General features: G+C 38.1%; 1 protein-coding gene across 3 annotated transcripts in view; it reads left to right on the forward strand.

Annotated features, from left to right (window-relative positions):
* The window catches only part of SMAD1 (SMAD family member 1), a 69557-nt gene extending 44078 nt beyond the window's left edge, over positions 1 to 25479 (forward strand). For all 3 annotated transcript variants that reach the window (XM_081075657.1, XM_081075659.1, XM_081075658.1), the window contains exons 3-7: positions 9305 to 9562; positions 11808 to 11924; positions 15079 to 15300; positions 20748 to 21004; positions 24094 to 25479. In XM_081075657.1, the coding sequence (XP_080931783.1) occupies positions 9305 to 9562; positions 11808 to 11924; positions 15079 to 15300; positions 20748 to 21004; positions 24094 to 24237 (998 nt within the window). In that variant the 3' untranslated portion in view covers positions 24238 to 25479. The remainder of the gene's footprint in view (positions 1 to 9304; positions 9563 to 11807; positions 11925 to 15078; positions 15301 to 20747; positions 21005 to 24093) is intronic.
* Positions 25480 to 26462: the final 983 nt, after the last annotated feature.

Here is a 26462-nt window from a genome sequence, read left to right on the forward strand (position 1 = left end):
TCAACCCTTAAAGGGAAGCCGCAGACTTCAGCCCTTCTCTGATGTTGCCAAGAGGGAGTAACCTTATTCAGTGCACTGAAGAAAACAGTCCCCTAGGGGATTCAGGGCTCCCATATTTGTTCTCATCAAATAGAAATAGCCCGAAAGAGGGAAAGAAGAGATTCAAAGGAAGACATTCTTCACCCTCTTTTCCTTTCTATTTCTGACCTGAGTCAGGGCTAGAGTTTGCAAATCCTAATTTTTTATAGTTATTATAATATTATTGACTATTTCTTGTACTGTGCTATGCCAGGCCCATGCCCATGGTATGTCGGTATAGGCATAATGGACAATACCTAGCTGCTACCCATTGGTACAGAAATCCTAATTCTTTCAGCTGCTCACCCAAGAAATAAGAATCGCACATACGTAGGTGTGTTTAAACATGGATAATTAGTCTGCGTGTTTATTCTTTCCTCGTCCACCAATAGAAAACAGATATCATTGTTATTCCTTACCTGAAATATTGGTGAAGTGGAAGGAAGAACTGTGCGAGCTAGAGAGAAAGCTTGTAGAGCACGTTTGCGTTGTCCCTTAGGTTCCTACAAGGGTGAGAGATGCCCAGGCCTTGTTAGTGTAGCACAACTTGTGTGCGTAAGCTCAGCCCGACCTAACTGGCTTCCGTGTGTCTCTTCTTTTCCACATTAACACTTCTCTCTAGGGCTGGCAGCTGTTCCAGACCCTACACCCGTCTCTTTCCTCTCCTGAATTTAGTTAGTTATTGATTATTGTTTGGGTGGTCATCTAATTTATTGTCCAAACGAGGACACTTTTGAGAGTGACCGGGGTCACCTATTAATAATTCCATGAGACAACAGGTATGCATTGGGACTGTCACAGGCAAGCCAGACATCACAGACATCCTACTTAGAAGTCATCAACGATACAAATCAGATTTGATAATGATTCATTTATTACACTCCATCAGGAAATTAGGTACTTCTCATAATGGAACTTATTACATTCGACTAAAGTTTTCTCCTTTACATTGAGTGACCGTAACTTGCATTTGTCAGAAACATTCTGGAATTTATTTTATGCATCCGTCTCTCAAGCCAACTGTGTAGAACATAATTGAACATTCCTGGAGACTCGGGCAGACATGAGGCAGTAATCATCGTGCTTGAGGGTGCTCGTTGCCTTTCCAATGCTTGACACTCTCAGTGTAAGTAAGTTACCCCCTAACACTCTTATTTGCACAGCGGTCTGATGTGCTCAGCATGGTTCCAGGCCTACAGCAAATATTCTTGGTGGTGGTAGTGGGAATTCTGTAGAACATGGCGGTCACCTAAAAATCAACTGGATGAGTGTTTCCTTGCTTCTACATGTATGCTGTTAGTTCTAGAGTCTAATTTTATACCATAACTGTCTCCCTCCTTGTTGTTACCAGCCACGTTTTACTGTCATTTTCTGCGAAATTACTAACTTGTTAGGATGATGACACTGAGTACATCAGAAACCCACACATTCAAACGAGGGCACCCCCCACCCCAGCACAGTGTGCCATACCGAGTCCTCGGTGCCATAGGTGGCATGGCATGCCTCCTGGAGTACCAGTTTTACTTCATTGTAAGTTACTTAAAATATCATTCTTTTCCATTTGAGAAGTAAAGAGGAGTAGAAGCTAAAACGTGTGTGAATTTGGTAAGATAAAGCAAACTTTGAATGTCATTTCACAATTCCAGTGGAGCTCCTGGGAACCCCAAAGAGTTGACTCTCCTCTGGCACTGATGTTTACTTTGGTGGTAAATGTTGAGAAATACTGGGGAAATATCTCTCAGAAAGATTGTTTATCTTGCTGCTCTGCTTATTAGCATTTTCATGGCCCATCCAAAGCATCTGAAGTGTTACCACCACTTTCACAGGCGGCTTTCTGCACTTCTTCCCTTTCAGTATCTTTTGTTGGTTTTTGCTGTAAGAGATGCTGTATCTGTGATAGCGGGCTGGAATTCCTTTCCCGGGTGGGGATTCTGAGTGGGGAGATGCGCATTTCAGAGCCCCCAGAGTAGCACATGGTAGGTCATGGGGACGGTAAAACGGAACTTTTAGTTGGGAATATTCTGTTGAGAGCTCAGAGTAATTGGTTCCCAAGCCTTGAAGATGGGACTGGAAAAGGACTAGATAACAGGAAACTTTAGCCATTTTTAAAAATTGGCAAAGGACAGTTTTAATTGCCTTTTCACATTTATTTTTTTAACAGCTTTACTGAGAATGATAGTTGGTATAGAATAAACTGCACATGTTTAAAATGTACATTGTGATTATTTTTGATGTCTACCTCTGAAAGCATCACCACAATCATGGTAATGAATATACTTATCACACACACACAGGTTTATTCCTGCACCTTTGCAATCTCTCCCTCCAGCCCTAGATAATCAGCTCTAATGTGTCTTTTGGAGCAAAAATTAATACCTATAAGACCCGGTCTTATTTTACTATAAGACTGGGTATAATATAATACATAATGTAACATAATATATAATAAAATACTGGGTCTTATATTAATTTTTGCTCCAAAAGACGCATTAGAGCTGATTGTCCGGCTAGGTCTTATTTTCGGGGAATAACGGTACTTATCATTTTAACCATTTGTAAATGTACAATTCCATTGCATTAAGTACATTCACAGTGTCCTAGAACCATTACCACTATCCATGTCCAGAACTTTCTCATCATCCCTCGACAAAACTCTACCTATTAACAATAGCTCTTCCTTTTCCTCTTCCCTCAGCCCCTGGTAGCTGCTATCCTGACTTTTGTCTCTAAGTTCATCATATAATTAGAATGATAAAATATTTGTTCTTCTGGGTCGTATTTCAGTAAGCGTAATGTTTTTAAGCTCCATCATCTTTAGTGAAGCATCTGTTCAAATCTTTTGCCCAATTTTTAACTGGATTTTTTTTTAATGAGTTTTGAGGTTCTTTATTCAGGACAAATTATTTTTTTTCTCAGATGTGATTTAAAAATATTTTCCTTTGAGTCTATGGCTTGACTGTGTTACATGTAAGACAATACATCAAAATAAATTAAATATCCTCAGACAAGCTTTTGGGAGGGGGGTAATCAGAAATTCAGAAACTTAAGTACAGAAATGGACAAAAATTGAAAGAAAATCTAAGAGTTGATGACACTCAAATTTAAATGACAAAAACACTTCATAAATGAAGAGTAAATTTCAATATGTCAAAGGGAGAATAGATTCATGTTAAAATGTAACAGGGTTCATTGGAGAAAGGCAGGAAAACAACTAAAAGAATAAGTAGGAGATTTAAAAAGACAAAAAAAGGTCTAAGAGAAAGCGATTGGAATGAACAACAAAGAAGATCCAACATATGAATAATTCCAGCTCCCAGGTTTCTGGAGACAACAGAACGGAACGAATGTAAAACTATAATTCAAAGGAAAATTTCCAGAAATTAGAGAAAACCTAAATCTACATATCGAAAGGACCTGCCATGTACTTGTAAAATCCATGTACAATGATTAACTTGAGACACATCCTAGTAAAACTTAGACTTTGAAGACAAAGACAAGTCCTTAGGGCAAAAAAAGCACATTACTTGCAAAGGCAAGAAAGTAGGGTAAAATCAGGCTTCTCAAAAGCATCATACAGAAATGGGCATTAGTGAAAAAGCATTAGAAGTTTAAAGAAATGAAAGGCAAGCCAAATTCTCCGTCATGTATCAAGGCTACAGAAAAAAGATTTAAATGTGCAAGAACTTGGGAAATACTTTTGCACTGCATTTATAACAGTGTTACAAATGGATACTTTCTTAAATATACACACACACTCTCAGCTGTAAAGTCAGCTTCTTAATGGGGAAACAGTAGAAGCATTCCCACCAAGGTGAACAGGAAGTCAGGGAAGTTAACTATCTTCACTACCTTTTTAACAATATGTTGGCACTGTTAGCCAATGCAGTTAGACAGGAGACAACAATTGGAAAGGAAAAATTAAAACTGTATCTGTTTGTTGGTGATATGGTTGTTTCCGTGGAGAACTCTATATAAAAAAAATCAATGCTAAAACTAACTCAGACAACAAAAGAATTTAGCCAGGTAATCGGATATAAAAGTAACCTAGAACTATCAGTAACCTTCATGTATATATAAATCATTACCCGTTAGAAGATATAATGGAAGAGAAAACCCCATTTAAAAGAGCAACAGAAAAGACAGAATACTTATGAATACATTTAATACGAAATATCTAAACCTATATGCAGTGTTACAGATTGAATTGTGTCCCCTCAAAATTTATATACCCGAAGCCCTAATCATAAGTTCCTCAGTATGTGACTATTTGGAGATAGGGCCCTAAAAGAAGTTAAAATGAGGCCATTGGCGTGAGCCCTTATCCAGTCTGACTGGTGTCCTTATAAGAAGAAGAGATTAGGACACACAGGAAAACACTAGGGAAAGAAGCCATGTGAAGTCACAGTGAGGAAGTGGCCATCTACCTGCCATGAAAAGAAACCTCAGGACAAACCAACCTTCCCGCACCTTGACCTTGCACTTCCAGCCACCTGAACTTTGAGGAAATAAATTTCTGTTGTTTAAGCCCCTGCTCTGTGGTGTTTTGTTATGGTAAGCCCAGCAAACTAACACAGACTGTAATGGTGGGAGTCTCCTGAAATACACAAAAGTAGACTGGAGCAGACCTTGACTAGGTTCTTGACTAGGACATTTCAACATCATCAAGACATGAATTCTTACTAAGTTAGTGTATAAATATAATGTGATCCCAGTAAAAGTAACAATAATCTTTTCTTTCTGGAGGTAGACAAGGTGATAACTGCAGTTCGTATGGAAGTAGATGCATGCAAGCAAAACACTGAAAAGGAAGAACTGGGAAAGCTGACTTAGTCTATCAGATATTAAAACATACCATAAAGCCTCTAATTAAAACAGAGTGGTACTAAGGCACAGACTGGAATAAAATGGAGTGGAATGCCTATAAATGTATGGAAGTTTATGAGAATGGTGGTACCTTCAATCTCTGAGACAAAGATGGGCTTTTTAATAAATGGTGTTGGGGCAACTGGCTAACCATTTTGAAAAAAATAAAATTAGATCTATTCCTCATACTATAAATAAGCCAACCCCAAATGGATCAGAGGTCTAAAAAAAAAAAGAAACTTTGTGTGCATTCCAACTATGCATGGATGAATTCCTCCTTACAATCTGGGTGTAGGAGAAAGCTTTCTATGAACCAAAATCCATATTCAATAAGAGGAAATCTGATAAATTTGATTACCAAAAAAACTAAAAACTAAATTTTTGCATATAAGCAAAGTCAAAGACAGATTGTGATAAAATACTTGTAACGTATAATAAATCATGAGCTAGTATCTCTAATATATATTATTAAATGAAAAAGACCAAAAGTGGTCAAAAGACACAAGCAGACGATTCAGAAAAAGATATTAACTTTCACCATATTAAAAGAAATGTAAATTAAAATTGCACCAAAATACTGTTTCTCGCCCATCAGATTGTCAAAAAAAAAGTCAAAAGCTTGACAAAAGATAATCTGTTCTGGAAGCTATGGGGAAAAATTTCGCTTTCATACGTTGCTGGTGGCAATGCAAAATGGTACAACCCTAGTACGGAGTTCTTGATAACAAAATGATGTCTGCATTTACTGTTTCACCCGGTCTTTCCGCTCCTAGGAATTTGCCCTGGAGATACACCTATAACAGTACTACAATATATATCCACTCAGTTATTCACTGCAGTGTTACATATGATGGTAAAATATTGTAAACTAAATGCCCAGACGTGGGAGAATGGTTGAATAAACTGGTGCTATTCGCTGTAAAAACAAATGAGGAGGATTGCTATAAACTAAAATGAAGTGAATTCTAGGGGACAGGGAAGCGAAGTGCAGAAGTATGTACAGTAGGCTGCCTTTCGTTTTAGTGACAAAAATGAATTCTGAAAGCATATATTTATGTGCTTGATTTTTTCAAGAAGAAACCCAGGAAGGATACACTAGCAAAAAAGAAAAATTGATCATCTTCTGAGGAGGTTAAGTGGGGGAACTAAGTAAGGAATTCTAATGTAGCCACATAAGATGCTACACACAGAATTGGGTGAGTCTTAACAGACATACTGTTGAACCAAAGAAGCTAGGCTAGAGTGCGTGCAGTTACATTTCTATGAAGATTTGTGCGTTTTAGTATAGATGTGTGATACCTCAGTACATTTCTTAAGTTTATTAAAAGATGCGTGTACCTAGATCAGAAGGGAGGAAAAAGGTTATTTTCCTTGTCAAGTTCATCTATAGGATGCTGATTTGTTGTAGCTGGTGACTCACTTCCCAGGTTACCTGCAAAAGCGGATGGATCTCACCTGTAACACGCAGTAAGGACAGCACTGTGCCTTAGAGCCAGACCCCTACTCACCACACAGCAGTTGCTGCAGGAGCAACTCAGGGTGCACAAATACAATGCCTTCTGCAAGAGGAAGAGGCGAATTCCAGTTCTCAACCTGTTAGGCAATAGGAGTCACTAAAAACGAGATCCAGTAAGAGAGATGGGGGGAGAATGTGTGTGTTGGGGGGTAGGGCGTCCTCTGAAGGGATGAGATGAAGGATTGATTCAGATTGCTGTCTGGTGCTGCATTTGCGGGGAGGGGTTGAGAGGCCAATATTTGCCCCCTTTTAAAGGTATGAATCAGAATTGAGTCTATAGCTAGATGACCAAAAAAGGCAAGTTGGGAAGCGTAACTCAAGCTGCAGCAGCTAAAAGAAAAAGAGAATGTTGGATTGCCTAAGGAATTTAAAAGCACTGAACTATTTCATAGCATGAGTTTATTTTGGAATATAGACTTCTATTGGCGTTGGGGGAGCCTTTATGACTATCGGGAATTTTTGAGTTCAACAAAACAAAGTAGTTTACATTTCAGATGGCTATTGAAAGGTGGAAGGAGGAATTCTTTTGATGACTTGGTTTGGGCAGATTCCATCAGTGCGCTAAAAATAAAATACATTTCTTATACTAAAAAGATTTGTTTCTAAGGGGTCAAATAGTAGGGAAATAAGCAAATCTTATTGCTACGAGTACAGGATTATGTGAAATTTAAACAGTCTGAGAAATTTTAATACCTTCAAAAACGTATTTTCACTTAAACGCTCTCAGCTCATGAGTACATGATAATCCAAGTGTTAAGAACATTTTTTCCTATAGAAAGCTTAGAAATTATGGATGGATTCCCAGGAAAGCCCACAACAACCTACTTAATTCCTAATGCCACTACGTATTGTTTTTTTGGGAAAATAGATTCTGAGTCCTAACTTCCAGTGACAGTAACATATTTTAAATCTCTTCCTCCTCCTCCCATACAGTTGACCAAATGGGCTGTGTTTCTCTTTCTAGCCAAGGCCGCGAGCGAGCGTAGTGAATCCAAGGGCCTTTATTATTGGGAAGAGCCATCTGGTGCCTCTGGCAGGAAGCTCAGGACCTAACCCTGGTTAGGGCTCTGTTAGTCACCCTTCCCTTTGATCATCATTGCATTTGTAGTGGCTCTGCTTCTGGAGGTTTCTGACCATGCTAAGTATTAACTCCTTAGGTTTCTGTCACATGGAGCTTTTAGGAATGACTTGTTTTCTTTCTTTTTTTCTTTTTTTTATCGGGGAAGGTGAACAGGACTTTATTGAGGAACAGGACTTTATTGGGGAATAGTGTGTACTTCCAGGACTTTTTCCAAGTCAAGTTGTTGTCCTTTCAGTCTTAGTTGTGGAGGGCGCACTTCAGCTCCAGGTCCAGTTGCTGTTGTTAGTTGCAGGGGGCGCAGCCCACCATCCCTTGCGGGAGTCGAACCGGCAACCTTGTGGTAGAGAGGACACGCTCCAACCAACTGAGCCATCCGGGAGCCCATTGGCAGTTCAGCTCAAGGTGCCGTGTTCAACCTTAGTTGCTGCTCACCATCCCTTGCAGGAGTCGAGGAGTTGAACCAGCAACCTTGTGGTTGAAAGCCCGCTCTCCAACCACCTGAGCCACATCTGGCACTGGCCCATGTGGAAATGGTACCGGCAGCCTTTGGCGTTAGGAGCAAAACCGCCTGAGTCACCGGGCCGGCCCTTGACTTGTTTTCTTTCCTTCTCTACTAGTACAAACATTTTTGGCCTTTATACTTAAGTATTTGGTTAAGGGAATGTGGATTTTATAACCTATTTCTTTTTTTTTCCATATCAGGTAGTCATAAGGATTATTGAGAGGTGGGTAAAAACATTAAGATCCTTAGAGAAAAGGGGTTCGTAAGGTACAGTCATGCTCCGCACGGCGACTTTTCGGTCCGTGATGGACCACATATATGCTGATGGTCCCATAAGGTTATAATGGAACTGAAGAATTCTTATCACCTAGTTGTACAGCTGTAGTGAGGTAATATAAGGCGTTACGTACCTGTGAAGACACCGCTGCAAACATACCTGCGCTGCCAGTCCTGTAAAAGTATAGCAGGTGCAGGGACAGTAATGGGCTACGTGTATCTAGGTCTGTCTATCTGTCATCTGTCTGTCTCCCTACCTACCTATCTATCTGTCTCTGTACATATACTCTATGATGTTCGCACAACCACGAAATCGCCTAACAACGAATATGTTTTCAGAACGTATCCCTGTTATTGAGCGGCACGTGACTGTATGACTAGTAGGACACAATATAAAGTCTGTCCCACAAAACATCATATTTTGTCTAATTAACTATGTTCATTGGCATTTGGATTTTATACTGCTCACTATACTTACCCTCTCAACCTTCTTTACTATGCTTCCTGTTGGTTGAAAGTGAGTTAATGTGTCAATTTAAAACATTTGTGGTGAATAATACATATCATTCAATAAATATTATTAACTCTTAAATGTAAAATCTTGTCAGCCAGGATGAAAGTGGAACTTTCAGTGGTGATATATCAGGTTCTTAATTATGTGTTGGTTTTTAGTAAAAGAAAACATTAAGGGTAGGGAAGCCTCACTTAACATTTTAACCAAAAAGAATGTATTTTGCAGCCTTTCCTCAGTCTGCAATGCTGCAGGTCTCAGGCGTAAGTCATAAGTGATGCTAAGGACACTGCTCTTTTCTTGCATTTGTTCCTGAGTGGAAAATTTCATTTGAATGGTGCTTTTGAACTGGCAGCAGGACAGGGTTCAGATAATTTGTTGTTACTCACAGATCATGTTTCAACTTTATTGTGACGTTGTTACAGATTTTCAACATTTTCATTTTTGTCTCTTTTTTTTCTCTTTCCTTTTCCCCAGTTCTTCCTCCAGTGCTGGTTCCAAGACACAGCGAATATAATCCGCAGCACAGCCTCTTAGCTCAGTTCCGTAACTTAGGACAAAATGAGCCTCACATGCCACTCAATGCCACGTTCCCGGATTCCTTCCAGCAACCCAACAGCCATCCGTTTCCCCATTCTCCTAATAGCAGCTACCCAAACTCTCCTGGAAGCAGCAGTAGCACCTACCCTCACTCGCCTACCAGCTCAGACCCAGGAAGCCCTTTTCAGATGCCAGGTAGGTTGGAATGTTGGGTGCTGTTCTGTGGTCAGAGGAGATGGTTGTTATCACAGTGTCCAGGAGAAGCTGGGACACCTGAAATGGAGGGGGCTTTTCCTCTCTGGTACATGGTGCTGTGCTCTAGAACCCAGCATTCGACTTTGGCTGAAAGAAGACCCGTAGCCAAGTAGTAAGCACATGCCTTGGGTTATTCTTCAGCCACAGTTGCTTGAATAAGTTTTGTTTTTTATTTTGAAAGGTTTTAAAACAGCTGCATCCTTCGGGGAGTGGCATCATGGTTATAGAGGATTCAGTCTTGATAAAAGAGAGAAAGACAGACTGCGTCGCACACGTTTGCTTTAGGAGAAACACAGCCTCCATCAACATCATTTTATAAGTGGAAAAAACAATCCTGCTATCAGTGCAACCTCAGAAAAAATATTTCCTGAGGGATCACAGCCCCCTACTTAATTAAATTCATCTAAGTGGTGATGTAATCCCGAGAAACATATACTTTAGCAACAAAGGAATTGCAACAGAAGTACTGGAAACCATCTGCTTGTTTAACTTAGCAAAGACAAAAAAACAATTATTCTCCTTTTTTAGACTTAACTGATGGTGTAATATTTATCAAAATAAATGATTAATTAGGACAGTACATTTTTCAAGTTCATAGGTGAATAAGCAAGCATCTCGGAGAACAAAATGATTAGTGCCAAATTTCTTACCAGTAGACCTCAAGAAAGATACTCTAAACAAAGATATACCTGACGCCTATTGACAAACATTTCAAGAAGGGAAAACGAGTGGGCATGCATGTTTATTGGTCCCCTTGCAGTTCTTTTTAAGTAAATTTGAATTCAACAACATTGCTGATATGTCCTCAAAAATTGGAAAGTGGTCCACACTTGATATTGCTGTCTTTTATGGATATTTGTATTGCTTCCTTTTATTTTAAGCCTGTTTATTTTGCATTGTTTTGTTTGTTTTTCAGTCCAAAACTGAAATGAGGGTGGGACATTCATTAGTTTAAAAATCAAACTAATATCATCTGGTGATGTCCTGTCCACTCCCTCCCAGACCCGTGGGGTTTGATGAACAGCTAGTAGGGGAGAAGATAGCTTCAGGGGCAAACTCAGGGTGGGCCCAAGAGTGAAAAAAATTGAATATTATTGGTTGAATTTACACTTTCCCCCTGGCTGCCACGGATTAAGACATAGGCCAAATAGAGGAAATGTGGAGAAGAGAAAGTCACCCGGGTCGGAAGAGGTCCTTGAGGGAATAGTGGATACCACCAGAAGCTACTCTGGTCCCTCTCAGTGCTGATGCCTGCCAGAGGTTGCCCGTGAAATCTTCACCAGCTTGTTTGCAGAAATGTGTGGCATTTGGTCTCAGAGGAGGTTCTTTGTCTTCATTCCCGGCTTGAAGTAAAGCCGACTCAGTGCTCTGGCTGCATGGAAGAACCCGAATTAAAAGAAGATGGAGAAAGAGTGAACAAGGCATCCAGAGAAGGTCCCCACAGGCCTGTCTTTGTTCTCTGAGCTCTTGCTTCTTAGCAGCTGGATGGTGGAAATCACTGGGTTGTGATTCAGCTGCAGAATCGGTCTTGGAAATGTCTGAGAACTCCAGGGAGCACTATTAGCTGTTTATGGCGGTTAGTGGCCTGGGGTGGTCCAAAGGACTTAGCCAGGTTATTCCTGCTTCCCTGAGGTTAGACTTTGTTCCCCGCTCTGTCGTAACAGCTACGTGGGCTCACCATAGCCAATGAGGATCTTGAAGTTTGATCACAAAGGATTGTTTGTGGGAAACCCTTACCCTTTATTTTATTTAAGAAAACAGAAGACTTATGTTAGTGTTCTTTGTTTCAAAAATCATATTGTTTGCCTCTTATTTGCCTGCTGGCAATGAGCTTCCCAGAAGAAACATATGTGTAAATTCTGAAATAGAAGATAACCGTGATAATCTGATTTGTTTCCTATTATCCTGCTACTAGGGATTTTAAAACTAGTGGGTAGGGAGAAGGGAGTCCTAACAGATTGCCAGAAGTCTCAGGAGATGAACAATTTAAATCAGTAAGTTGATTGTAATGAAACGCAGTTGGGAAATTCCTAAGAGCCCATGGATTTAATGCAGGAGACCCTGAAGCTCCTTCTATTAAGTCCTGTGTAGCATTCAAAGGTTTTCCATCCACTGGTGAGACTACAAAACAGTAAACAAGTGTGTGTTTACTAAGGATAAAAAAACTTTTTTTTTAACTTTGTAGCAGATACACCCCCACCTGCTTACCTGCCTCCTGAAGACCCCATGACCCAGGATGGCTCTCAGCCAATGGACACAAATATGATGGCGCCTTCACTGCCCTCAGAAATCAGCAGAGGAGGTAAAATGCATGGCTGCTTACTCCCTTTTTAGGGCCTAAAGTTCATCTGTCCAAATATTACTTTCTCTCACAAATTTCTGTTAGTCATTAAAAAGATAGCAATTTGAGAAAGATAGCCCAATAGGAGAAGCTCTATAGAAAGAGTTATTTGGCTTACCAATAAGTCTCTTACATGAAGAACAAATACAGATTTAACTAGTGAAGGTCTGAGTGTAATTGTGCAGTCATCTGTTCAGAGATTCAATACTTACTAATTTTGAGTTGCTGATAGAAGAATATTTTTAAGGGAAAGACAAAAGGGTATTGAGAAACAATGAGCCAAACAATACCGAAGTAGAGTTTCCACTGGTGATTTCCAAACTTAGAAGTTCATATAACAAGGCTTTCCAAAAGGTTCTTTTGTAGTTATGATAGATATTCATAAACCCCATCTATTTTCTAGCCCTCATTTACTCATAACTGCAAGAGGAACAAACTAATAGCATTTCTTTCTTGCTGTATTCGTTTGTTTCTAACTGTGTTCCAAAAAGGAATCGAGGCTCATGTTTTTCCTATTCTCACCTGGAAGAACTTGAAGCAGAACCAGACATTTCTTGCCCTCTCTAGTGGAGGGTAAGTCTGCTTCCAGCTCTGCATGTGCCCTGGCAGTGACTGAGGCGAGGTTGCCCTCATTCATCCAGAGCTGCTGCAGAGGTGAGTTGAGTAGGCTGAAGGGTTCAGGGAGCTCAAGGAAAGAAGTTCCAGGAGAAAGTCATCGCCACACCAGGAATAAAAACTGCTCCCAAATAAGAGGAAAGTGCTTCCCTGATGCACTCAGCACATGGCATGGCTCATGGAACTTGTATAAATGTTATGCAAATTGAAGTTAAATGCAATTCGATTGCCGAGTATGTCTTATTTCATTCTTATCAACATTTTAATTAAAATTGGAGATACCTCAGACTTTGTCACAGTTGCTTGCATTTAAGTTCTCAAAATTTGACAGTGAACTGAAAGCACCTTTCTTAGATGCGAAGTGCAATAAACTGGAATGTACACCCTTTTAATCTGTAACAGATTTTCATGCCTGTTTTCTTGGCTCCATATTTTATGGCTCCTGATCATCTCTAGAACATCCTCTCAAACATTCTGTTTCCCCGAAAATAAGACCGGGTCTTATATTAATTTTTGCTCCAAAAGACGCATTAGGGCTTATGTTCAGGGGATGTCATCCTGAGAAATCATGTTAGGGCTTATTTTCCGGTTAGGTCTTATTTTCTGGGAAACATGGTATAATTATGAGCCAACAAAGATTCTGGTTGGGGAAAATAACTCCTTTCTCACATGTCTTTGGAATTTTTACTTGGAGAACAGGACAGCAGGAAAGAACAGACATGGCACTTCTGTATACTCATGAGTTTGTGGACGCTCTGGCTATTGCTAAGCCTAAAATGTCAGATTTCAGGAACTAGACCTTTAAATTGCTTTAAAACTTTTCCTTTAAATTGCTTAAGTGTTTTTTTTTCCCCCGGTTAGAATAAGTGTACAGTGAATGTTTTCATGAGGACGGAATGTTGGCCTTTTTATCGCTGTTGTTTTTACCTTTGGTGGTTTTCTTAGAGCAAGACTCATCAAACTACAGCCCACAGGCCAATTCAGCCTGCTGCCTCTTTTTGTAAATAAAGCTTTATTACAGTACAGCTGTGTTCATTCATTACCTATTAGCTGTGTCTGCTTTTGCACTAGTAGGGCACAATTGAATACTTGCAATAGTATGGCCCACAAAACCTTTCTGGTCTTTTATAGAAAAAAAATTGTCAACCTTCAACCTAGACGGATAGTTTTTTGAACAACCCTGATAGCTGATAAAAGCCCTCGCTTGATGATGTGGTGGCCTTAAGGTTTGGCACTTGCCAATCATTAAAGTGTTGTTCTTTGAAATAAGAGCAAATTCCGAAGGGATAGCTCCTTAGCAAACAGAAGAGAGTGTATGTTTGTTTTCGGCTCACCTGCTTAAGTGTATAAAGCAGCTGATGTTTGTGTGGTTTTTTAATGATCATTTTTCTTGTTTACCGAATTCTCAAGTAAAGTGCATTTTAATATTTGTGGAGGTTGATGTTAAGAAAACAGAAGTACTTTTCGCTTTAACAGTTATAGTTCATGCCGCCAATGTGCATTTTCTTTCTTTTTTTATGATTGTACACCCAAGACTTCATAAACCTCAAATCACTGCATATTGGCATACTGGGTAGATGGAGTTTGTATTCCTGGAATGTCTTAACGTGGTGGTATAAGAGATTTTACTACAGAAGGAACTTATCTTTAGAACCTTTTAGTTGCAAATGTTTAGAAGCATGTTCTGTTGGGAGATTTGTTAGTCTTAAGAGATTTGACTTAACAAGCTGCATCCTGTCGGTAAAGTTGGGTAATTTCCATTGTTGGCCCATTCTGGGAATGGAGAGACAAAACACACCTGCTCTGCATGACTTAAAGCAAATATAAGGAAGTTAGCATGAAATCTGGATGAGAGAGATATGATTCATTCCGTAAGAATAGCCAGCTGGCAAGGTTTCTTCCTGCGTCTGAGGACTGGAGCAGAGCCTTAGCTGTGGTAGTTATTGGCAACTCCATGTGCAGTAAAGTGACTTCTTATCAATAATTAGAAACTGATTTTCATTGCTTTGAAAAAGCATAGGCATACTGTGGCCTTGTAGAAAGGAATTCCTTTTTTCGGCCAGCACCTTTGGCATGTTTCCTCTTCTCTGTTGTTCTCTTCCCCCTTGTTTTTTTTTTTTTCACTTCACTTACCACTTGTTGCATTTCTTCAGATGGTGAGCCAGGGTCTTTAATGGGGGTAGTTTCCATTTTGGCATATTACAGAGCTGGTAGCATATTGTGTGTGTTCAGCATATGCTGCGGGTATGTCTGTTTAGCTGGCATTTCGGTGATCTGACAGATCGGAGAATATTATTGTCCAACAAAAGGAGAATGTCATGTGTAGTAAGCAGTACCTGTTTCAGACATCATAGCTAAACTGTATACATTACAATAGCAGTTGCTTTTCCATGTCTTCATGCCATGATCCTGAACCAATTGTACGTACAACACAGCTTCAGTGTTTGAGAGCCCGAGGCACTAACTGTGGTTGATGACTGTAAGCTTTCCTTTCTTACAGATGTTCAGGCTGTTGCTTATGAGGAACCAAAACACTGGTGCTCTATTGTCTACTACGAGCTCAATAACCGCGTGGGTGAAGCGTTCCATGCCTCCTCCACAAGTGTGTTGGTGGATGGCTTCACTGATCCTTCCAACAACAAGAACCGTTTCTGTCTTGGGCTGCTATCCAACGTTAATCGGAATTCCACTATTGAAAACACTAGGCGGCACATCGGAAAAGGTGAGTGTTCGTTCCCTTTTACCTCTTTGTCTGTGCTGTCCCTGCTTCCCCAGAACTGCCTAGTCTTTCCTGTACGAGCTAGTGTAGCAAACACCAGATAATACGTACTTGCTGCAGTTTGTAAATATTTTCCCAGTTTGCATTCTCAGGAAGTTCACCTTCCAATCGGTGATTTTTGTGGTCTATCAACTCGTAATGATTGGTAGTAATTAGTTGAGGTAGTGATTTGATGTTTGGCAGCATGAGTCTATCGTATCTCTTGTTACAGAACAGAACTGCTGTTAAAAAATTGCTTATAACCTAAAACTAAAAGCAAATTAAAACAAGCCATGAAACATGGCTTACTGAAAACATGTATTTCAGATGAACAACAACTCACTGGGAAATAAAAAAAGAAAGAATTAATCCAAAACAACTTATGAATATAGTACTTAGCTATATATCCTCAGTTTGGGGCAGGTAGGGTAGAGTGATTGCAAAGGAACCCTGTGTGTTTTTAGTAGACTTGTTTATTTAGTAGCAGTATGAATGAATCAGTTCTGAAACTTTTAGAAGGTATTGTAAGAGTAAGCAAATGACTAAATGTGTAGTATTGTTCTGTGAAATAAGATTTTCATTGTGAAATCAGAGACGTATAAGAATGGAGGAGGGCAAAAAATAAACCCTGTGGAGGTATCGGTGTGAAATCATGACTTTAATATGTGTGTGTATATGCATGTTTATGATCTCGTGTGTATGCATGTGTGTATGTATGCATATGTTGATGTGTCTGTACATGCAGATCGTTTCTGATCCGTCTGCTGAAAGGGCCAAGAGGCAAAGATACCCGGTAGCAATAAGCACATCTAGCATTCAGATCATCATCTCTAACACCATTTCCTACTAAGAGGAACCATGGCTGACTCCAAGGCTGGGACAGCGAGGCACAAGATGAGCCTGGAACGTTTTGTTACATCAGGAAGTAAAGAAATGCTTATGAAAATGATGGGGCCATATCACAGGAGCCAACTTGGAGGGGCTTTCATTAGCCAACTCTAGGATAATTTGAGCACCAGAATAAAGTACAGTCATGAATATTAAACCACTGAAAAACAATAGTTATTCATAAGTCCATGCCAATAATAAATAGGTAAATGAATGGGGAAGGATGATTGGTAAATGTAGTGAGTGCTAGAGTTGGAAAGTCATCATTTCGCAGCCATCAGGCAGGAATCATTAATGGATACGAAATACAGAGAATTTTTTTAAATGAGAATCAGGATATTTACATGGTCTTAAAGTGTTTCCTCACAGGCTGCCTATTCGTTTCAAGAGAGAGTAAAAATCAGCAATTATATAGTGGAGAACTTGGACAACATCTTGAGTGGGAGATCAAAATTGTCATCACTAGTGAGAGACAGATGGCTGTCAGAGACCTCCAGATGTAACACCCTGAGAAGGAAATAACACCACCTGTGCAGAATTCCAGCTGAGAATTCAAATCTAAATCTAATCATCAGGAAACTTCAGACAAATCCAAAATAAGGAACGTTCTATTAAAAAGTGAGGAGGGACTGTCTTCTCCCAACATGTCAATGTCAAAAGGCAAAGATGAGAGAATATGCCAAATTAAAAGAGGTTAAAGAGATAGATCAGCTCTATCTTATAACCTGACCCTGGACATGATCCTGTAGCAGACAGGGGGGAAATACTATAAAGGCCATTACTGGGGCCAACAGGTAAAATTAGAATATGAGTGGTAGATTAAAGTATTTATGTCAGTGTTAGACGTACTGGCATTGCTGATGTACGGTGGCTATGGAAGAGAATATCCCTGTTAGGAAATACACACTTAAGTATTTAGAGGTAAAGGGCCATGATGAAATGGTTCAGGAAGATACTATATACCAGGGGTACCAAGAAAATGTATGCACATGGCTTGTTATCTTTCGTTATCAGTGTATACTGAGTATTACAATTTTAATAGCTTTTTCCTTTCTTAAAATGTGCATACTTTTTTTTTGGCCCCCTCTGTATATATCAATCTAAAACAATCCTGTATTAGAATATATATATGTGTATGTATGTGACTATGAGGGTGTGTATATGCTTATATACGTATATATGCATATTTGTATGTATGTACATATGTGTATATGAGGGTGTGTGGAAGAGTAGAGGGAACAGGGCTGCAAATGGTAAAGCATATGGAGTAAATTGCCACAATAGATGAATCCGGATGATGGTTATATGGGTATTCTTTGTTCTATTTTTTTGTTGTTTGTTCTTGTTCTGTAAGTTTGAAATTATTTCCAAAGTACCAGGTTTTAAAAATGACCAACTGTGAAATTTAGAACAGTGGACCAAATGAAAAGGTTAATAGACACTTAGAAGACATTTGACATGAAGTATAGCATTTAACTCTGAACAAAAAAAACACAGGAATTATTAGATAGTTCCTTAATACAATTGGGGGGAGCCCTAAACTACACATTTAATGATGAAATGCTTAGGTTCATAACATAGATATATTTCTGTGGTCTGTAAACCCCTGAAATTGTAGATAAACACAGTTTTGCATACATTTGGGACATATTTTTCATTAAGTTTTAAAGTTGACCATTGCCCCAAGGAAGTAAAAAGCCATTGTACTCTGGAACATTCCTATTAAAAATTAGGAAGAAAATAAGAATTCTGGGAATGCTGTTAAAATCTTTCCAGATGCCTTGAGTAGTTTATTCAAATGTAGAATTACAGATAATGTAAATAAGCCAAAATGATTGTTTTTTGTAGATGATATGATTAATTAATTGATTACAAAATTCTTTGGATAAATTCAAGTGAAATTAGTAGGTCAAAGGCTTTTGGTGTATTTGACCAATTTACTTTCCAGGAAGTTTTTATTAATTTCTACTTGTATCAGAAATTTATAAGTGCGTTTCCTCCTTCTCCCCTGTCAGTATTACTTATGGTCATTGTGTCGATTCATATGATATGGTTGTTTATCTAGAAACCTAAAGAACATATTTTTGGAAATTATGTATCAGTTTCCTTTAATCTGGCAATAACCAATTAGAAGATATACTGGAGGGGAAAATTACATTCCCAGTAGCAACAGAAAACATAATTTGGGGGGAAATAATATGTGAGCTTATGTAAAGAAAACCAAATTTTACTGAGAGAGAGAATTTGAATAAATAAATATGCAGTCTGTGTTTCTTAAAGAGAAGGCCTAATATTGTGAGAAAATTTTTGAGGATGTTCATTCTTCCTAATTTAATTTATAATTTAAAACAATCTATACCAGAATCACAATGTGATGTTTTTTGAAAGTTGGAAAATGTATTCTGAATATTATAAACAAGTAAAAATAGCTAAATTTTTTAATGAAAGAATAAAGAAAATATTCTTGATGTTGGGGTTAATAAAACATTATGAAACTACGATTAAATCAGTGTGCAGACAAAACAGTAGAATAAATTAAACTCAGACTATACTATATTTAAAAATTTAATGTAGAGTGGAGCAAAACCAATCAGTAGAATATTCTTCTCATGGTCCTGCAATAACAAAGTTACCTTTGGGTGAGGCCAGGGGTTCAAATATGTATGCAAATAGACTGAATTGACTTTTTTTGAAAAAGCAAGCTATCAGAAAGCTAGAAGAAAATATATTTGATCAGAGAGGTAGAAATTTTCTAAACATAAAAAGCAGTAGAAAAGATCGCAAGAGATTTGACTAATGAAAGATTTCAAACTTATATAGGTTTACAAAAATACCGTGAACAAAATTAAAAGACAAAGGGCTAATAAGGAAACAAATAAGAAGTAAATTATTTATATCTTTCCTGTAGGTGCAGCTCATAAAAAATTCTTAAAAATACTAGAACTGGGGTAAATAGGTAAGAAATATGAACAGTCAACTCTTAAGAGAAACATAGATGGCTAATAAGCATGAAGTCATATCCAACCTCATGTGCAAATTAAAACAATATTGTTTTTCAGCTTTAAAATAGGGAAATTTTGCTTTTGTTTTAAACTCAGACTCAGTGCTGGCATGAGGGAAATGAGAGAGGCACGCATACGCTACTGGTGAGGGTGTAAATTGATACAAACGTTCTGGAAAGGTCATTTGGCAAAGTGACTCAAGAGCCTGCAATCCAATGATTTAATGTCCAGGAATCTCTTCTAAGGATATTATCAAAAATGACCCAGACACATGTATCATGGCATTGTTATAACTGCAGAAAATTAGTGTCAACACAATGGTCCAGTAACGGGAGTATCCTTAAATAAATGGTTGTATCCCTACAATCATGTAGATATTTCAAATGTTTGCGAAGAAAGTTTAATGATACTCAAAACCGAATAGTGTATCGAACTGTTAACAGTTCTTCCTTCTAGGTCACTAAAGGAGTGAGAATAGTCTCTGCTTTTTTATATTTTGTTTTACTTTTCTAAATTTTCTAAAATGAGAATTTCTCATGTTTATAATCGAGGGGGAAAAAGTGAAAAACAAAAACACACAACACACACTCTTACATCGTTTTCTCTACGTCAGACAGAAAAAATGGACTTCTGGTCCAGCAGCTATTTAATTGTTACAGAAATCTTAGCCACCCTGTGTACATATAAACACAACACATGATATTTTGTGTGAGACCTAGTGTTAGTGTTGACTAAGCTGTGCCGTCGTTCCCTGCAAGGTAGATGGTTTAAAGCCACAGGGGATGTGACTGGGTTTGCTGGGTGGCCTGTAATAAAGTAATCGTCCTTAATGGTGTGGGGCTTTGCCAGAATGGTTCCCCCCCCCCTTTCCTTTATTTAAAGTCTGGGTAGGATCAATTTCCTACACTCCTGGCACTCCAGCTCTCACAGGAAGAAGTTTGGAGCAGATGGTAGTTCAGTGAGATCAGATTCCACACAGTATGAGTAATTTTTCTAGTTTTTTTCCCTCTGAACCTTACATCTTACAGCTCTCAGCAATACTTCCTCCACCTGTGGTTTGCTAGTTCTTTTACTTTGTTCGATCTTCCCTTCTCCTACCCTAAAAATTTTCAAACAGCTTAGCCGCAAAGTAAATGCCGGAGAACTACCATATGTGATGAATACTTGCAGGAACCCATAATAAAGTCCACCTTTGTTGTGCTATATTTAAGTGAGACTATGCTTTCAATCCATGGCCAAATGGGGCATTAAATGCTTATCAATATGAAATGGCTGTACTTTGTCACGAATTTTTAAGAGACTTACATTATTTCCTAGAGACCAAGACATGCATGTTGACATATGGGCATCGTATTAACTAATACAGTTAGTTAGGATTTTCTCAGTTGTGCAAGAGTTGGAGAATATTTCTCTAATTAGCCAGAGTTTAAATCCATGTAAATTCATACACTGAAGCTACACAGATGCTTTTCAGCTGTAAAAAAACGAGAATGAGTAATTCTATGCTTTGTCTTCCTGTAGGCGTCCATCTTTATTATGTTGGTGGGGAGGTATATGCCGAGTGCCTCAGTGACAGTAGCATCTTTGTGCAAAGTCGGAACTGCAACTACCATCACGGATTTCATCCTACTACTGTTTGCAAGATCCCGAGTGGGTGTAGTTTGAAAATTTTTAATAACCAAGAATTTGCTCAGTTACTGGCACAGTCTGTGAACCACGGCTTTGAGACCGTCTACGAGCTCACAAAAATGTGTACTATACGCATGAGCTTTGTGAAGGTAAGTGAGCCCGGACTCCTCTGGTTGGGGTTTCACACGCCTTGCTGCGCTTTTCCCCAATGTGCAAATCTATTTCCTCTTGATACGTGTCCATAGAAGCCCACTTGTTATCTAGGCATTTTTAGACTTCAACAAGAATATCAGTTATTAGGAGAAAACAGCAGGTCCTTGAATAACATCGTTTCATTCAACGTCATTTTGTTATGACATTGATGAGATACCACAGAGACTTAACTCTTTTTTTCTATCAATTAGCCTGTGGTGAAATTGGTTTCGTTATATTCGTTGTACATCATTTCATGTAAAGTTGAAGAACCTTAAGTAAGGACTTAGTTGAGTATCAGCAGAATATAGGAGTGTGTGTGTTAAATGTCAGTAGTCGCAGGCTGTCATAACTTTTCCTTATTTGAATAGCGCTATTTAAGCTATTGTAATACCATTACAGTATGTTATGTTCTATACTTAACATGTAGGTATAGTTTAAATGTCTGATTGTCTTTTGAGATCAATTCAATAAACATACCCCCCTTTCTTTTCATTCTGTTTTTCATACTTTTATGATGGTAACACCTCTTGCTTTTGTTTCAACTATAACCTAGTGATCTTTTTGTAAAATAGAAGTTCATCCCGTGAGATTTATTTTTGATTGGTGGTTCCAGTAAACCTCATGATTTTCTTATAATTCAAAAGTTAATAAGGCCTTTGCCCAAAGATAAATAGATGCCTTTAGCTCTAAGATTGTCTTGTAAGGTTTGAGGAGGGAGAAATTTAAAGACGTTGTTCTCAATAATTGATTCCTTTGCTGCCTCCTTTGCTACCTCTGGGAAATAAAAACAAATTTAAGATGCCATTGAAATGTAAAAAAATGAAAATGTCTGATTAGATTTCATGAGTCAGTAACTTATTCTAGTGACTGACTTATCTCTGAATTCTCAAAGATAAATTTTTATCCTGTTACCTTGAGAAACAAAATTAATTATATATTTGGGTGAGGCAACCACCTTTCATGTCCTCTCTTAAGAAGCTCACCTAACTTGTTGTTAAACCTGTTTTGTAATGTATTTATTACAGAGGGCAATTTTGGAACCTGACTTTGTTAATCATCCTTTAGATCAAAGGTATCTTTCCCTGAATATCTTTTTTTCCCCTACTTTAAATCATGTTAGCAGAGTTTCATTGTATTCTCTTAGTGTTTGTTTTCTCGAAACATAATTCTACAATGCTTCATAGCTGAGCCTGGCACCTTTTTAGTATTAAAGGAGGATTTTTACCTTTTGAAGAGGTTTACCTGTATGTTTTGCACCTATGAGACGACACAGACCTTCCTCATCCATTATTAACATTTACGTTTAATTTTTGACTTAGCATTTGGGCTAAAATGAATTTTAAAATGAGAACAGTGACTTGCCAGCATTGCTTTTTGTGTGCTGCTTTTATTGGTGTGGAAGAAAGACTACCTCTGAGAGTAAGAGATCCAGGTTCTCGTTCTGTGTGCCATTTTAACTGTGTGGTTAAGACCTGGGGATTCTTTTCTGACCCTCATTGTCCTCTTTAAAATGGGTGGATGGAGTCAAGAACTGTGGCAGTCGTTACTAAGGTCCCTTGATGAGGCTTTTATTATTGAAGGGCCGTTCTAGAAGAATTTATGACTTTATTGCTCAATTGGCTTTCTCCTCAAACTCATTTCATATTGATTATACAATCAATTTTAATTATTTTACTTTTACACATTTTTAATTATTTACTTTTACACAAGTAAAAACCTTTATGCTAATAAAGTGTTTATAACACAAGGTATGCATTAAAAATGTATTAGATTTCATTCATTTAGCAAATACTTTTAGTACTAATCCAGAGAATTAAATCCAAAGGTGAAAAAGCACCTAAAGTGTCTAGCTTCAAGATGCTTATGGCCTAGTACGCGTTTAATTATAATGTGATAAGTGCTGGAATGAAGAGTTAAGGACAAACTAATCTTATTTTAAAACTCCTCCTGACGTGATAAAGGGCAGCTGCTTATCACACATTAGCAACAAAACATTTGCACCCCACACAGCATTGTTCTTTATTATCGTAAGGCCTGGATACTTGGCCCTCTCACAGTTAGCGTCTTAGAGAAATGGTGCAGAACATTGGAGTGATATTAATAGTCAATCTTGTGCTATTTGTAAGATGATCAATTTTGGACTTTACCACAAAACATATATTTTATTAATTATTTGCACAGTAAAGTCTGAAAATATCCGTGTCAGTTCAGCTGAACAAGTATTTCTGTAGAGCTCCTGCTTTGTGCCAATCACTGTGCTAGATGTTTGAGATCAAAGATAAATAAAACCTGATCCCCGCCTTCAAAGAAATAGAATCGTCTTCTCGGACGTTCCTCATGAAACAAGGGTTTATCAGAATTTCATATTCCTTGTCCACCACACCGGTGAGTTATTGATCTTTGCAATAGCAAACTTACTTTTCTCTTTCACACAGTGTCTTTCTTCTCTGCAAACTTGGTGTCTTAATTCAGTAATCCTGGAGATAATCTGGCAAGCTACCTTCTTGTACAAATGAATAATGGAATCTGTTGATTCAAGGCAACGATTAGCTCTCAATATTAGCTTTTTGGATACTTACGTGCTCCTGCCAGTTTTGATTAGAGATTAAAGGCTCAAGAAATCTATGTTAATAGGAGGACCTTCAGTGGCTGCATAGGGAAAAAACAGCGTGTCTGTTTGTCTAACATAACTTTTTCCTTATTTTCTTAAGGATCAAGTGAGAATTTAATAATATTTATTACAATACCACCAGTAGCATAACGGGCAATGAAAATGGAAGTTTAAAACTGTCTTGATTAAAACAGCCTTATAATGTATTTTAAAACATTCCCCAAGACCAGTACTTAATCCAGAATCCATAAATGAACATCAGGAATCTGTAAACACACCCTGAAATTGCCTGCCATATTGTGTGTATTTGTATGTGAAAGTGTGTGGAAAGTACCCATATCTTTAAGTATCTGATTATGTGAAGTCTTTTTCCTTAATAAGTCTAAGCACTGAGTTAAGCAAGTTGAATGACCTCCAATATGTTGTTTCTAGGGTTGGGGAGCCGAATACCACCGCCAAGATGTTACTAGCACCCCCTGCTGGATTGAGATCCATCTGCACGGCCCTCTCCAGTGGCTGGATAAAGTTCTTACTCAGATGGGATCGCCTCATAATCCTATTTCATCTGTGTCTTAAATGGCCTAGGGCTTCTGCCTCTTGCAAACTATTGAGCCTTGCATGTACTTGAAGGATGGATGAGTCAGACACGATTGAGAACTGACAAAGGAGCCTTGATAATACTTGACCTCTGTGACCAACTGTTGGATTCAGAAATTTAAAAAACCTTGGTAACATACTGTTGATATCAAGAACCTGTTTAGTTTACATTCTAACATTCTATTGTAAAATCACCTACAATGCATACTTTTAGCAGGACTTTGTGTATAGTTAAAGGAGAGATTGCCAAGCCAGAGACAAATTATCTGTTGGAAAAAAAACGGTCCTAAAAGATTCTTTTGTGTTTGGCACTTTAAGGTCATCGTTTGGCAAAAGTTTAGCATTAATAGTCTTTCTGAAGTGTGTTTTTATCAGGTTTAGAGCCCATGTTGAGTCTTCTTTTCATGGGTTTTCATAATATTTTAAAACTATTTGTTTAGTAATGGTTTTTGTTTGTTTGTTTTTTTAAGTAAAGGTTAATCTTGATGATATACATAGTAATCTTCCTAAAATTGTATGCTAACCATACTGCTGTCAGAATAATGTTAGGCATATGCTCTTTGCTAAATATATCTGTACAGAATATTTGGAAGCTAAGAATTGATTAGACTAGTGGATTTAGGAGTATTTGAGGGGGTGGGGGGAGGTAAGGGAAATGATAACTGCAGATGTAGAATATACTGTAAAACTTCAGTTTGTTGTTTTAAAGAAACAAACTGATGTCTGAATTTTGCTGTGTTTCAATTTTTTAGAGATTTTATCCTACTTTTTTTTTTTTTTTTTTTTTTTTTTTTTGGCATCTTCTATCTCATTCGCTCCAGAAAGCAGTTGTGCAGCTGGTTAATTTCATATAACTGTGAGAGCAAATGAATAATTCCTGCTATTCTGAAATTGACTGCCTATATGTTTCAACATCAGTTGTATGGAGTGCTTGAATTTTAATAAGCAGTTTTTATGGAGTTTACAGTACAAAAATAGGCTTTAATTTTCAAGTGAATTGTTTGCCAAACTTAGTAACTGTTAAGTACTTGGAGGGTTTAAAGAACATCCCTGTTGAAATCCATTTCAATCTTTTTTAATTTTTTTGTACTATGTTTGGTTTTGTTTTTCTTCTGCTAATCTTTTATATTCACTTATGCTCTCATACATTGAGTACTTTTATTCCAAAACTAGTGGGTTTTCTCTACTGGAAATTTTAAATAAACCTGTCATTATTGCTTACTTTGATTAAAAATTTGTTATTTCCTTCTTCACACGCTAGATTTTACGATCCATAAGATTCACTACTCTCTTGAGAGATTTTTCTCAGATATTCTTTGCCAAACGTAACAAACTAAATTACTAACACAGAGACAGGGAGACTGAATCGTGAAGAAAACAGACTCACTATTTACTCAGAAAGGAGCGGACACGTGGAACTTTAAAAATTAAGAAAGAGCAAAATAGCAAAATCTGGAATTCCTGATCTAAATATATAAACCTTTTAATGTGAGGAATTACAGCAGCAGCAATTCTTAGTGGATACCATTCAGTCAAGCAAAAGTACCCCCAATTTCTGAACTTCAGATGGGATGCGAGGGTGAATGTGAAAGGATGTTATATTGGGGGTCGGGGGGAGGGGAACTAAAACTGCAACAAGACAAAGTGATTACAGCAGGTTCTCGAATAATGTCATTCTGTTCATTATAATGTTGGTGAAATGCAATAAGAACTTAACTCTCATATATCAACTAGTCTGTGGTAAAATTGGTTTCATTTACAATGTTTACAGACACTAAATGAGGACTTACTGTACTTTTACAATCTACTCAGCCTGGTATGATCCCATTCTCTCTGTCCATCCCCACCTCCATCCACCCCCTACCTCACCCCCAAAACAAAGTTTGCCCATTAAAGACGCAGATTTGAGGAGATGTAGATTCTTCCCTGGCCAAATAGATGCCACTCTTTCTGCTTTACATTTTTATACCTCTTTCCAGAGTTATTCACCAACCCGATTTAGTCACCAAACTCTGACCAAGCAGAAATGTCTACTGCATCTTGCTATTTCCAGAAACATCATGGTGCAAATAGAGAAAACCCCGGATAGAAGACCTATGTTATAACACAAATCCATGCGTGTCTTTGCTGGATCACTTAGCATCTGTGAACTTCTGTTTTCTCATGTGTAAAATGGAGATGATGTTGTATCCTTATCACAGAGT

The sequence above is a fragment of the Rhinolophus hipposideros genome (genome assembly GCF_964194185.1).
Source record: "Rhinolophus hipposideros genome assembly, chromosome: 16".
In the NCBI taxonomy this organism is placed as follows: Eukaryota; Metazoa; Chordata; class Mammalia; order Chiroptera; family Rhinolophidae; genus Rhinolophus; species Rhinolophus hipposideros.